The sequence below is a fragment of the Trichosurus vulpecula genome, chromosome 3, assembly GCF_011100635.1.
Source record: "Trichosurus vulpecula isolate mTriVul1 chromosome 3, mTriVul1.pri, whole genome shotgun sequence".
Lineage (NCBI taxonomy): Eukaryota > Metazoa > Chordata > Mammalia > Diprotodontia > Phalangeridae > Trichosurus > Trichosurus vulpecula.
This window is the reverse complement of record NC_050575.1, coordinates 16,720,201-16,735,459: the sequence shown is the minus strand read 5'-3', so window position 1 is coordinate 16,735,459 and position 15,259 is coordinate 16,720,201. Positions and strand designations below refer to the sequence as shown.

Sequence of the window (15,259 nt, the reverse complement as noted above, 5' to 3'; positions counted from 1 at the left end):
GCATAGTGTGAAGTAGGATGTGATAGAGGCAAAGATGGAATTCATATAAAATATACTAAGAAAATCTGAGCAGGTCAAAATGACTTTCACCTGAGTAGAAGAGAGAAAGGGAAGGCTTCGAGGGACAGGTGGCACCTGAACTGGACTTCAAGAAAATGAAGATTTGACGGGCAGCATGGTCTAGTAGAAAGCATCCTGGATTTGGAGCCAGAGGACCTGGGTTCAAATCCTGGTCCTATGTAAATCTATGGTACCTGGGGAAATTACTTAACTGCTCTGGGCCTCAGTTTCCTCAAGACAGTTGCTCTAGATAGTACCCAAGATTTCCTCTAAAACTGAGGAAGAAATATGTTTCAGGCATGGAGATGGAATAAGTATCAATAGATTAAGCTATCTATATATCACAAAAAGAAAACTTAAAAGCATCATGACTAAAATTGATCCTCTAAAATCTTAGCTGAAGAGCTATGTATGCTCCTATAGCCATCAACATTTTGTTTTAATCTAAGAGTGCTATTAATAAGTGAAGGTGTAGCACAAAGATGATTCAATGCCAAAGTTAATTACCTGTTTGTAAGTACAAATCTCCATTAGTCCTAATAATCCAAGCAGCGTCATCACTTAAAGCTACAAATACAGCTTGTGGCAGCGCCTCGTACCAGTGCCGCTTTCCTTTGATAGTTACTTTCCCACAGGCAAATGCTTTGTTAGATTTCTGTTCAATCTTCCAGAGAAGCGCACCTATAAAAAATCATTAATAAATATGTATTCAGCATCTACTGTATGAAACATCTTGTGAGAGATACAAGAATGGATATGAGACGCCATCTTCAAGGAGCTTACAAATCTAGTAAGATGGTATCCAAACAGACACAACATAAGGAAGCATCAGCTAGTGCCACGAGTAGTATAAGTAAAGTACTATAGGAATTATTTTTAAAATTCTGAATGTTAACAAAAAATGAGCATTTCCGTATATGAAGCAGAACCAAAGGATTGTATATGAAACCCAAAATCTCTACCCTATGTAACTTATTTTATTTAAAAAAATATTTTCAAAGCTGTTCTGCTTGTCTATGCTTCCTTCTGTTCTGGGAATTTTTTTTAAAAGTCCAATGGTCCTCTTTTTTTCTTTCTTTTTTTCAGTATTTCTATTGCTATCCCCTAACGCTGCTCCCCATTCCTCACAACCCTCAATTAAAAAAAATTTTTAAAGAACCCTGTGATAAACAGTCAAGGAAATTAAATCCACACATTGGATTCATCCAGAAATGTCTCTTTCTGCACCTTGAGTCCACCACCTCTCAGTTATCTAGAGAAAAGTAACGAGCTCCATGGAGTCATGTTTGGTCATTGCTTTGAGGAGATTTCTTAAGTCTTTGAAAGTTGCTTTTCTTTACAATGTTATAATCATTGTATAAATTGTTTTCACTTTGGTCCACATTAGTTCATATAAATCTTACTCGGATGATCCGAAATCATCTCTTTAGGAATTTTTAAATATACCATAATTTGTTCAGAATTTCCCAGCTTTATAACTCTTCGCTATGACAAAAAGTACTGTTATATTTCTGTATATCTAGGTTCTTTCCCTTTCTCTTTGCTCTCTTTGGAGTATAAGCCTAGTACAAGTATTTCTGAAGCAAAATGTATACATTATTCAATGACTTTTGGGGGAACAATTCCAAAATTATTTCCACTGGAAGAACAAATTTACAGTTCCACCATCAATGTATTAGTGTGCCTGTGCCTTGTCATTTTCCTTTTTAGTCATCCTTGCCAATCTGATGGGGTAAGGTAGAACCTAAGAATTGTTTTAACTTATATTTCTCTTATTTTTGTTATTTGGAGCATATTTTCATCTGACTATTGACAGCTCAAGTTTCATTTTTTGAGAACTGACTTCATATTCTTTGACTATACTGGGCAATGTTGTTCTTATATGTTCGAGTAAACTTTCCATATATTTTAGATATTGGAGTTCACCCCCCTCACATTCACTGTTATGATTGCTAATTTTTATTTTCTTCCTTCATAACCTATTATGCTACTTTCTTTCTTAGCAATTCATTGCCTTTTACAAAGAGGAAGATGATGAAAAAGAAGGAAGGTAAACCAAATCAGTTGTATATAACTAAACTAATCAGCTTCCCTTTCGTTGATCTTCCTCTTCTCTTCCCCTTGCCCAGAAGCTGAACACTGGTTCTTATCTTTTCTATTTTTTTTCTTTTAATTTCTCCCCTTCCAGATTTACCCTCCAAAGCTGAAGTTCATTTTGTAACTATTCCCTCCCCAGTATTATCTTTCTTATTAATACTCTCCTCTCCCTCATCTTCCACTCATTCCTTGAGGCATCTGATGGATTTGTGAGTGTGTGTGTGTGTTTGACCCTCTTTTGTTCACGTCAGATAAGAGGTTCATTTTATTTCTCATATACCCCAATTATGAAAAATAGTAAGCTCCAGTCTTTTCTTCCTGCTTTTTACACCAGTATATTTCTTTTACACTCCTTTTTCTTTCCTCTCTTAAAACCTTCAGAACAAAACGAACCTCCTTCCAGGTGTTCTATTGGTCTTATTCAACTTCCTTAACGTCCTTTGAAGATGTTAAGGTTCTGAAGGGATATTTGTTATTCCTCCCTGTATTAGAATGTTAGCACATCATATAGCCCATCCTAATTTTTCAAATAAGTTTACCTGTCTAGGTTTCATCTGAATCTTGTGTTTGCAGTTCAAAGTTTCTGCTCAGTTGGAATCTTTTCATCAGGAATGCCTGAAAATCTTCCTATTTTTTCCCCTGTAGGATAATACCCCACTTTTCAGAGTAAATGATTTTTGGTTGTAAGCCTATGTCTTTTGAATTTTGTAATATTATATTCCAAGAGTTCCCCTCATTTATAGTACAAGTTGCCAAGTCTTATGTGATCCTGACTGTGGATCCTTGAGACTTAAACTCTTTCTTTCTGGATATTTGCAATATGTGAAAGCTCTATATTTTGGCTATGTCATTCCTGAAATATTTCCTTTTAGGAGATGATCAGTGAATTCTATTTTTAGAACTAAAAATTGCCCACCAGTTCTAATAGATCTGGGCAGTTTTTATTTATTATTACTTTAAATATAGTGTCCAGGATGTCTTTCTTACTTTTTTAAAAACTCTCGTTTTCAGGGAGTGTGATGATTCTTAAATGATCTCTCTATAACTTGTTTTCCAAGTAAGATGTTTGTGATAAGACATCTTTCATTTTCTTCTGGGTCCCCCCCGCCAATCTTTCGATTTCATTCTAAAATTTCTTATCATTTCATGTAATTGTTGATTTCTGTTTGGCCTATTTTGATTTTTATGACATCCATTACTAAGATTTACTGCTTTCTGTTCTAAGTTACTTATTATCTCCCAATTGTTTCCTCCAGAAGTCTTTACTTGATTTTTTATCTCCCCTTTTATTTCTTCTAAGGCATTCATGTACCTCTAGTGGAAAAATCCATTTTTTTCCTTGAGTTTTTAGTTGTGCAGTTACTCTCTTCTTCTAGGTTGAATTTTGGGGTATCTTTGGGTCTATAATAATTATTTATGGTGATTGCTTTATGTTGTTCAGTTGTTTCAGTTGTGTCTGACCCTTCATGACTGCATTTGGGGTTTTCCTGGCAAAGATACTGGAATGGTTTGCCAATTCCTTCTCCAGCTCATTTTACAGATGAGAAAATTGAGGCAAACAGGGTTAAGTGACTTGCCCAAGCTCACACAGCTGTTATCTGAAGTCACATTTGAACCCAGGTCTTCTTGACTCTAGGCCTGGTGCTCTATCCACTGTGCCTCCTAGCTGCTTGATAGTGACTGCTATCTTCTGCTTACTTACCTCTTTAGCTTTTGTAACTGATTTGGACTGAGTGAAGTGGGTAGATCTTGCTTGGTTTTCAACCGAGTTCTTGGATTGACCTCTACCTCAACCTCATACCTTTCAGAGTATATACACTCTAAGACTGTTGCTGGCAGATTTTAAAGTTCCCTGGATCTTGGGGGTTCCGAGTGCTGGATCTTCTAAACCCTCTATGGCATCTTAAAAAAGTGCTATAATCTCAGAACCCTTGGACCTGGGATGTTCCTGAATGAGTTCTTCTATGTCCAGTGTGGTTGCTGTCACTCCCTGTCACTTCCAAGGTTCGTGCTACAGATTTCCAGCTACTCTGAAACTTTTATATCAGAAAGCTCCATTCTGGCTGCCTCCAGATACAGAACCCTTGCAGGCTACAGGTGCCCTCTGGTGTTGTCAAGCACAAATGATATAAAGGATGGAAAATCACTTTGCAAACTTTAAAGCACTATATAAATGCCATTTACAACTATTATTATACTCACCAGGCTACCACAACTTCATTCCCTAAGCTTTCTACTGCACTCCTGCTGAGTTCAAATGATGTTTATAAAGCAATATAGGGGTATTATGGTAAATGTTTAACAACCAGGCTCTCTTGGGGAGGGGAGGGAAGAGGAAGGGAGGAATGCATGCCCACAAACTTTTAAGATTAATCCGCATTATAATACTTACAGTAATCAACAAAATAATGAATCAAGCCCTAATTTGTAGCAAATGCCAATTTCTGAAGTATAAATGTTCACACTGAGAATTTAGCAATCTTAGAGCTGGTTTCAATACCCCTTCCTCTGGCCCATCTCTGGTCATGATGCAGAGTCTTCCACATTGTTTTCATGTGCTACGGGCTTACTTTCCTGGTGGGTCTGTCCTCTTGCCTATTGTTTGTGGACTTCTGGATAACTTTTTGTGTAGCTCTCAGGCAAATGAAGCCACTTACTCTAGTTTTTCATTGAATTTCTGGATCATCATTCAGTCTGGTGTAATTTTTAGGGTTTTGTGGAGTACATGTATGGGAACTGAATGCCTCCATGCAAGCAGCCATCTTTGCCAGAAATCTGCTACAGGAGTTAAAGGGCTGTAAAATCACTTTGGGGTGGGGTAAACAAGGAAAACTTGAGAAAAGAGGTTGCACTTAAAATGAGCTTTGAAGAATTTTTAGGATTTTCTAGTCATATGAAAAAATGCTCTAAATCACTATTGATTAGAGAGATACAAATCAAAACAACTCTGAGGTACCACATCACGTCTATCAGATTGGCTAATGTGACAAAACAGGAAAATGATAAATGTTGGAGAATACATGGGAAATTTGGAACACTAATTCATTGTTGGTGGTGCTGTGAGCTGATCCAACCATTCTGGAGAACAATTTGGAACTATGCCCAAAAGCCTACAAAAATGTGCATACCCTTTGCAATACCACTTCTAGGGCTATATCCCAAAGAGATCATAAAAATGGGAAAAGGACCCACATGTATAAAAATATTTATAGCAGCTCTTTTTGTGGTAGTCAAGAACTGGGAGGGAAATGGCTAAACAAACTGTGGTATATGAATGTAATGGAATACTATTGTGCTATAAGAAATGATGAGCAGGAGGACTTTGGGAAGACCTGGAAAGATTTATATGAACTGATGCTGAGGGAAGTGAACAGAACCAGGAGAACATCATACATAGTAACAGCCAGCATGTGCAACGACTGGTTTTGAAGGACTTAGCCCTTCTCAGCACTGCAAGGACCTAAAACTTTTCAAAAGGACTCATGATGGAAAATGTCATCCACATCCAGAGAAAGAACTATGGAGTCAGAATGCAGAGTGAAGGAGAATCTTTTCTCTTTTGTTTTGTTTCTCATGGCTTCTCCCACTTGTTATAGTTCTTCTATGCAACATGACTGATGTGAAAATGTGTTTAATAGGAATATATGTGTAGAGTCCATATCAGATTGCATGCTGTCTTGGGGAGGGAGGGGGGAAAGAGGGGAGGAGGAGGGAGGAGAAAATTGAAAAACTTATGGAAGTGAATGTTGAAAACTGAAAATAAATAAATTAAACTTTAAAAAAAGAATATTTAGGATTTTCATGGGAGGAGACAGCAAGAGGAAGGCTTTATCGTACACAGTAACAGGTGGAAATAAGACACCAAAAGAGAAATAAAGGCACAAAAGCAAAAGAGGTTTTGGGGAAAACTGTTTAGTTTAGCTAGTCAGTAGCTCAATTTAGCTAGAGTGAAAGTTTTAGAAAAGCGAACATTTAGAGATCAGGTGAGGAAAGTGGTAAACTGTGAAAAGCCTTCACTGCCAAACTGAGGGATTAGACAGGCAACACAAAGGCATTTGACAGTTTTTGAGCAGGAGAAAAACATGATCATAGATGTATCTTAGGAAAATAAACGTTGCTGTGGTATGAAATATGAATCAGAAGGAAGAGAAAATAAATAATTCAGAAATAAAATCAATGAACCAAAATCAATCAATGAAATCAAGAGAAAAAGAGAGTTAACAAATAATTAGAGGAGCCAAATATTATAGTCAGAAAGAGAAATTATTAAAATATACAATTATGTAAACACCAACACCTCTAATTTGATTTGTTATCAAAGCTACCCTCAAAAAAAAATTCTTTTATAAATAATTCAGTGTGGCTAGAGAGAGAGCCAAGATGCCACAGTAATAGCTAAGCACTGTGATGAGCTCATCTACAAGCTCCTCCAAACAGATCTAGAAAATGCATCACATCGAATCCTGATGGAGAAATCCAGAAAAAGCCAGTGAGTACTTGGTCATCTTAGTTCAGCATAGGGAGAGCGACAGGGAGATCTATGGACACTGGAGACTGAGTTAGGCCTGAAGTACCATGGTGCAAAGCATTCCACTGCCCAGGAAGAAGCTGTGTACTGGGCCAAGGGGAGGTCCCAGCCTCAGACTAGGCTATCCCCAGACCAACTCCAAGGCAACTGTGACAGGGATAGGTTCAGCCTTTGTTCTGCACTATCCTGTTCCGGGTCAAAGACCTGCACAAGGTGGTATAAGTAGGTCCTGGGTGGTATGTCAAAAAAAGAAGGAAGTTCAGAAACCAGGAGCAGGGTTTCAGCTCAGACCCGAGACTCAGCTTCCAGCATCTAGCTCAAACTGCAGAGGAAAAGCCAGAGCAGGAATCCCAGATCAAAGGAGAGCCTATCATTCTGCCACTCTGAATCAAGGAGCTTTTCGACTGCTTGGCAGGGATGGATTCCAGCAACGGTCTACCCTTGCTCAGACCCAAACTCGGGTCAGGAATTGGCAGTGCTCAAGCTGGGGGGCAGTAAGTGGACTTTGTCATAAGTCAAACCACTCTGGGAGCACTGAAAGCTTGTAGGTCCCTAGCTTGTCCTTCAGCTCGGAAATAAACACAACACTAAATGCCCCAAGAAGGCAGCAACAGGACCAGCCCAGATCTTCCCTTCATAAGTGTAGCAGATGTTCTAACATCAAGTCTGAAGTCAGGAAGTAGGCTGGAAGGCAAACAAACAAACAAAAAAAGATCCTTGCCATAATGAGCTATTATAGTGATAGGGATACTCAAGGCACAAACACAGAAGAGGAGAATGATGCTAAAGTATTTACAAGGGAGAAATACAGCTTGGGAACAAATGTAGAGAAAAACACAGCTCTTCCTAGAAGAGAAGAAGTTTTTAAAAGTTTTAAAAATGTTTTTATAAATGGAATGAGAGGGTCTGAGGGGGAAAAAAAAATGGACAATGACAGCTATGGAAGAAAGGACTAGAAGGGGAATTAACAGCTTGGCCCAAGCAAACAAACTCCCTGGAAATTAGAATTGACCAAACAGAAGTCAATGGCTCCATAAAGCAACAAGAAATATTAAAACAAAGTCAAAAAGCTTAAAAAATAGAAGAAAATCCAAGAATTATTGTACTGTCTAAATCCTATGACCCAAAAAAGGGCTTATTTTAAGAGATCTTAAAATAGAACTGTCCAGATCTTTTAGAACCAAAGGGCAAAGTGGAAAAAGAATCCCCTGCTCAACTCCTGAAAGAAACACCAAAATGAAAGCTATAGGGAACATAATTGCCAAAATTAAAAGCATGCAAGTCAAAAGGAAAAAAAAATATGGAAAGCAGCCAAAAGAAATTAGGGTACCAAGGAACCACAGTCAGCATCACATACAACTTGGCAAGTACGCCTATAAAAGAACAGCGAATATGATATTCCAGAAGGCAAAAGATACGAACTTATAGCCAAGCATAACTTACCCAGAAAAAACTGAGCATACTACTAACTACAGGGGGAAAAATGGGCCTTCAGTGAAACAGAAGACTTTCAAGGACTCTAGATGAAAAGATCTTGAAGTTCAAACACAGGAGTGAAGAGCAAACATAAAAAAGTAATCATGAACAAACAGTGACAAAGGACTAAACAAGGATAAATAGCTTCCATTCAAATATAGGGAGAAGATACACATGTCACCTCTGAACCCTACCATCATCAGAGTCCACTGAGGAAGACCAATTAGTCAAGCCCTAGGAGTGATTTTTTTTGCTTTTGTTTTTATATCTTGATGATCTTAAGAAAAGAATGGAAAGAAGAGGAAAGAGAAATACCCTAGGTAGGAAAGAGTGAAGGAGGAGGGAAAGGAATGTTAGGGAAAATTATCTTATATTGCATAGACGTCACATAGACAAACAAGGAGGAGAAGAATCAGCTGACACTTGAACCTTACTCGGATTTGAGCTGTTCAAAAGAAGGAACAATACACACATACACACACAGCGTTGGTACAAAAATCAATTTCACTCAACAGGAAAACAGGAGGGAAAGGGAAGGACTGGGGAGGGGAACAAGAGGGAAGGTAGATTAGGGTGGGGGCTAGTCCTAAGCAAAACAACTCTTAAGTATATACAAAAATATCTACATCTCTTTTTGAAGTGACAAAGAATGGAAATCTGAGGGGATGCCCATAAATTTGGGAATGGATGAACAAGTTGTAGTATCCAAATGTGACAGAATATTATTGTGCTGAATTCTTATCAGTATAATGACCAACCAAGATTCCGGAGGAATAAAGATGAAAGATGCTATCCAAGTTCTGAGAGAGGTTAAGGACTCAGAATACAGAATAAGGCAATTTTTTTTAACATGGACCATGCGTTGACTGACTATGTATGTTAATAGTGGTTTTTATTTTTCTTGTGTTCTCATTGTAGGGAGGGAAGGGATGTGTGGTGGGAGGGTAAGAAGGCATATCTTGGCTGATTAAAACAAAAAAATATATATATTTAAAATAAAAAATGATTAAATAAATAAGTCTATGCTAAAAGCAAAAATCTATAAACAAGGAAACTGAGGCATACCATGAAAACAAAGGTCACAACAACTTTGTGACACAGCCTAAAATAAACATTGTATACTCTCCTGTTCCAATTTATCTGTTTTATGTATCTAATTTCTTTCTACTATGTTAGCTGAGCTCAAATAAATACTGCATGTAGATCCATTCTGTTTTATCTACCTCCCTGCCTCACTCCCCTTGAGCAGGGAGAAAAGTTGCTAATGTTAAAAACGCCAGATGAGCAAATTACTTCACGCAGATGGGAGTGGTAGTGGTAATTTAAAACCATTAGGTATCATTTAGTCGATTTCTACTCGAATACATCAAAGACAGTACCTTGGTGGCTTGAAAGAATTGATGTGACTACAATATATGATCAGGAAGTAGCTTAATTGCTCAGAGGATCTGGCCCATTAACTATTCAAACAGTAAGCATATTTATAAAAAAGAAAACAGAGCAGAAGCCAGCACGGTATAGTGCAGATAAGACCTGAAGTCCGAGGGCATGGGGTATGGGTTTAAAGCATAGCTCTGCTACTTATACTTGCTCTTTCTCTGTCCCTCGAGTTCCTTAATTATAAAATTATAGGATGAAATTAAATGATCTCTAAGGTGCCATCTAGGTCCAAATCCCATGATTCAAGCCTCATGAGGCTTGAACGTGTGCAAGAACTTGTTACTAATCCTTCAATGGTACAACTAACCAAATCCAAAAAGGGAAACATTGCATTTTAATATGGAATATACCACATTTAATAGACTATCCATCATCTACCAGTCAAACCAACAATCTAAAGCGTAGTGTTGGAAACCAAAAGACGCTTATAGAACGGTGTCCAGGAGTTTGGCACAGCGAGCTTCTTTAAAGTCCTGAAATAAATAAAACTGAAAGCAAAAGAATCAAGCAAAAAATTGGGATTCTAGGCAAAAACTGGGGAGAATTAGGGGAACGCAAAATTGCAGAGCAGGCAATTTTATCAAATGGAGTATCGTAATTCTAAAAGCTGTGGCAAAACAAAAATAAATGATCTATATACTTTTGTGGATTCCTGATATGGTACACATCACATCCAACGACCTCCCCCTACCATATCTTTGCCACATACTCTACCATCTGACACATCCCACTTTCCCTTTCTATCTCTTGCTCTAGGACCAGTGATCAAATTAATATCACCATTCTTTTTGTCAGCTGACTCCCTTCTAGCTGCCACTCGCCATCTCTGTCACTGCCCAAACCAAAACACCCTTCACTGGTCACAATGCCTTTGATGATGCTATCTTCTTCTACAAGGATGTAAGCTCCTTGAGTAGATTCTGTTTTACTCATGTGTTTGTAACCTCAGAACTTAGCATGACGGTTGGTATAGAGTATGTACTTAATAAATGATTTTCATTTCTTCCTGCTAACCTTCATTCATGTTAGTATTAATAAAGTTAATGGTGGTAGTTTTTATTAGGTTAGGTAAAGAAAGCTGGATGCCCGGAAGCCAGGGATTCTAACCTGAAGGAGAGACTGCCACCTGCTGGACTGCATCTTCAAATTTCTGCCACCGTATTCCAGCACTAGGGAGACCGCTACAATACAGTCCACCTTTGTAGTCCAGACACCAGATATACTTCTCTGAAACCACAAGGCTTAGGATTCCATAGCCAGGGCCAGAGTACCCCATCCAGCTTTCTGCAAACTAAGGAACAGTGGTTAGAACAGAGCTACATGGATTTGTATACAGGAGACAGGGTAGCACTATACATGGAAGAATATTTTTAATAGGCAGTATTTACTTAAAATGATAAAAATTATAATAAGAATGAAAAAAGATCTCTCTGGTTTTGGGAAACACTGGAACTAAGGTATCAAAGATTGATAGTTATCTTTCCCTTTTAAAAAAACATCATAAGTTCATAAAATGATTATAATATGCTCTAATTTTTCATAGTGCTTACAATCAGGGAATACTTGATGTTCATAAAATCATAATACACTGAAAAAGAATATGCTAAAAGAAAACCCCAATAATACAACTATCTAACCTGACACAACAGATATGTTCCTTGAAAAGTAGGGAATGAATCTGAGAATCTAGTCCAATCCCTACTTGATATAAGACTCCCTTGTACAAAGATTCATCTTTACATTAAATGTGTACACAAAAGTAATGCATACATAAGTATCTGAAAATATTTCTCCCTACCCTATTTACAAAACTTGCTGGACAATGTTCCCAAAGAAATCAGAGGCCATTTGGAATATTATCAAACAAACTTCCCTAAGTTCCCAGATAAATAAAAAAAAGATACTTCTGACAAGAACGAACTTAAATTAAGAACTAAAACTAAACAACTACCAACTTTTTTTAACATAATGCATTGCCCTCAGACAACAGAGAACATTGAATTGACTCTCAGAGTTGGCAGAGAACTCATTGAAAACAGAGCTCAATCTCTACCTGAACAAAAATTGCCTCTTCAACATACCCAGCAAGTGATTATCCCAACTCTACTCAAAGATTGTGAATAAGAGAAACTCATTATCTCTACAGGCGGCCAATTCCACTTTTGGACAACCAAATGTAAGGAAGTGTTTCCTGACCTCAAGCTTAAATCTGCCTCCTTCCTCAATGGTGGGGCTCAGCAGGAACACTATCTCCCTAATCCCTTACATAATGACTCTCAATACAGCCTAAGATCCCATTAGCTCTTGGGAGTCGCCATATTGTGTACTGACAGATTACTTTGGAAGTACTTAAGCAAGGACTGGATGACCGCTTGTCAGGGTGTTGTAGAGGAATTTGTATGACATGGGAAGGATGACTGAAATTTAGGAGGCTGCTCAGAATTTTCATGGAGCTTTTCAAACCTGAGCTAGATAAATACACACAATTTTGTACCTCTGCAAAAAGCAAAAGGAAGCTTCTCATCTGCATTTAGCTTCACAATGTGAATATTAACTTCTCTGAGATGGCTATAAAGAGATCCTTTTTTGTTATTTTAACTCCGGAAAGGTAAATTATCCCTTACTGATGACTCCATCAAAGAAAGGTCCTTGGGTTCTCAAAGGCTAAGCCACTAGCACAGGAGTTCTAGCAGGTTCCTTCCCAGCTTGAAACACTGACCAGATGGTCTGGGGATAGACAGAGTGCCAATCCTCTGAAGACTAACCTGGCAGCTAAGTTTGGAAGGCGTGTAATATTAGTTAGGATGGTGACCAGATAACACATTCTGGCCAGAGAAACTCTTGAAACCACGTACTAAGGTACGGAGAAGTTGTGATTTTTGTCAAGGGGAATAAAATCACAAATAAAATAATGATTCCTTTGAGGTTCTTATGTCCAGATGTTTGAGGTTCCTAAGTTTCAAGTGAGAGGAATTTGCAATAGCTTTGTCGTAAATTTGAGAAAGAATATACAGCTATACTTCTAACTTATCATAGTTTCCTACTGACGTCTGCAGACAATATTCTAGTCATACGAAGACAGCAACATATGGCTAGTTTTGAAGCTAACTGGATATTTACACAGTAAGGAGAGCACATGGTTGTTTTCCTTATTTTTCTTCACAAAGAATAATAGTAAAAGTAGCTACTATTTCCATAGGTTCTTACAAGCTACAAAGCTGTTCACATCCACCACATCAGTCAATCTCTACGATCCTGCAAAGTAAGCAGTGTGGGTAATATTGTCCTCATCATAAAAGGAGGAAACTGAAGCTCAGGGAGATGACATTACATTCCCTAGGCAGCACACCTAGTAAACTGCAAATCAAAGATTTAAACCTCAGTCTTCTGATTCTAAGTCCAATTCTCTTTCTACCATAGAAGGGAACGGAATCCAAGTTTTGTGATTTGGGCACCAAAGTGCAGTGGCTTTTCTACTGTCTCAGTGCTTGTCATTATTATTACTGTTCATAAGCACAGATAATAAATAGATGGACAGATGGGAAAAGTAGCACTAATAATCTAAAAAGCTTTCATATTTAGCTTTACAATGTAATTTGTCAATTATAGATGAGTGTGAGGGAGGCTGAAGTTCTCATTTCAAACTAAATACTGAAGCCACACCATAAAGATGTGACTCATAAAAACTAGAAAGCTATCCTGACTTCCCATCCAGAAGCCCTCAACGTAACTCCCCGGCCAGTACTCCTTTTCCCAATTCCAATCTGGAAATAGACGGCATATGACTCCTCAAAGTGATCAAAACAGAGGAATTCACTCTTCCCCTAAGACAAGAGGAAAATGAATAACTATTTTTGCGTCTCTTCAAGGTCCTGTTGACCAGAATAAACAAATGCCCAGATTTGATCAAGAAAGGATGCATTAAGCAATGACACTATCACTAAGTATTTGCAAACAAGGTTTGCTTTGGATAAACTGACATAGATGCTTGAGAATATTTTGTATTTACATATGGACTCTCTTCTGTAACAAGACTTTTAAATAAGGAAGAAAATCCATGAGTTGCTATGGACAACACCTGCTGTCCAGCTCTCTGAGTACCAGACTACAGAGGATCACAGGTCTAGAGCCGTGGGGATCTTAAAGGGCATCTGGTCCAACCCCTTTGTTTTACAGCTGAGGAAATTAAGACCCAGGGAGTGTATGTGACTTGCTCAAAGTCACACAAATAGCAAACATCAGAGGTTAGATTTGAGCTCAGATACTTCAACTTCAGCGCTGATGCTCTTTCCATTGTCTTATGAGCCTTTCTGCTACCTGGCTCGGTTTTCAATCTGTATACTAGCAGGACTATATGTACAGTCTTTTCAGCTTGGGAGGTCCCTTTCTAGTTCTATATACCACTGGAATAGCCTGCAAGGAGCCAGGGTCCTTCCATACTATAATGAGTCTTTGGGAGAAAACCTCAGTGGAGGGTGGCCTTAATCATCAAATAACTTATAAGTATTTTAAGACGGATAACTAGTAAAAAAAACAAACCATAATTCTTCATTCCTCAAGCTCTAAAAATCTTTCATAAGTGATCTGATTTTACTGACCTGATCTGATTTTAACAACACTGTTTCCTCAAGATTTGCTTTGGCCACATCCTGGAGAGAAAGACTACCACCAAGTTCAGCTACACTAGCTTCAGATGATGAATAAGGCATGCCACGAGCATAAATATCTTCTTCATCACTGGATGTTAACACTTGCTCTTGTAGGGACTGTTCAGTCTTAGTTTCATGGATAATGGGTACTGAAGCAGATACTTGAAGAGTAGGTTCTGCTCCAAAATCAGATTCAGAAAGTATAATTTTTTTCTGCTGATCAAGATCATTATCTTTTATGAGACTATGGCAGGAATTTGAGCTGAGGTTTTCTAAGGTCACATTCATCAAAAAACCTTCTGGCATTCCTGGCATCTCTACCCAGTTTTCATCACTTCTCTTTTCAAGCAGTAGCTTCTCAGCAGGTGGTGGGGTATTAGGGCTTGAAGGCACTGTTCGTGTATCTGAGCAGTTTTTTTCAGAAACAGTGCTTTCAGCATCTTGACTTTTCAGTTCATGTATTGTTTCATCAGCTTTTTGTAATTCAGTAAAGTCAACTTGGTCTTGGTTGGAAGACTCTCGACTATTTTGCTCATCATCCACAAAAAAATGTCTGGGTTTGAGTTCTAGTGTATCATCAACTTCTCCATCTTCAGTCAGAAGAGCAGGTAGATTAGATGCTAAATCATCTGCGTCCATTCCACTTTCATGGTTGTATTTTAGCATTTCATTTTTACTCTCATGTTCTAAATCGACTAAGTCTGGGGTAGATTCTGACACTTCAAGAACACTAAAGGTTTCAGAGTCATTATTTTCCTGTAAGATACTATGCAGTTCCCCACTGAAAATGCTCTGTTGATCAGGAGAATCTGCACTTGTCTGATCCAGACTGCTTCCCAGAAAACTTGAGGTCATGGAACATTGGTCTGTGGTTGTTGAGTGAGGACTTTCATCAGAAAATGGATGTTCATAACATGGAGTTCCTTCAAGGGAGCTTGGTGTTTTCCTAGTCCCGCTTTCTAATTAAAAACGAGAAAATTATTTTGAGTAAATTATGATATGGAAAATA

General features: G+C 38.1%; 1 protein-coding gene across 2 annotated transcripts in view; it reads right to left on the bottom strand.

The window, feature by feature from the left end:
* Nucleotides 1-15,259, bottom strand: part of TECPR2 (tectonin beta-propeller repeat containing 2) — a 147,498-nt gene that overhangs the window by 85,108 nt on the left and 47,131 nt on the right. For both annotated transcript variants that reach the window (XM_036750605.1, XM_036750606.1), the window contains exons 9-11: nucleotides 14,200-15,209; nucleotides 10,709-10,892; nucleotides 568-741 (exon numbers count right to left, since the gene is read on the bottom strand). In XM_036750605.1, the coding sequence (XP_036606500.1) occupies nucleotides 568-741; nucleotides 10,709-10,892; nucleotides 14,200-15,209 (1,368 nt within the window). The remainder of the gene's footprint in view (nucleotides 1-567; nucleotides 742-10,708; nucleotides 10,893-14,199; nucleotides 15,210-15,259) is intronic.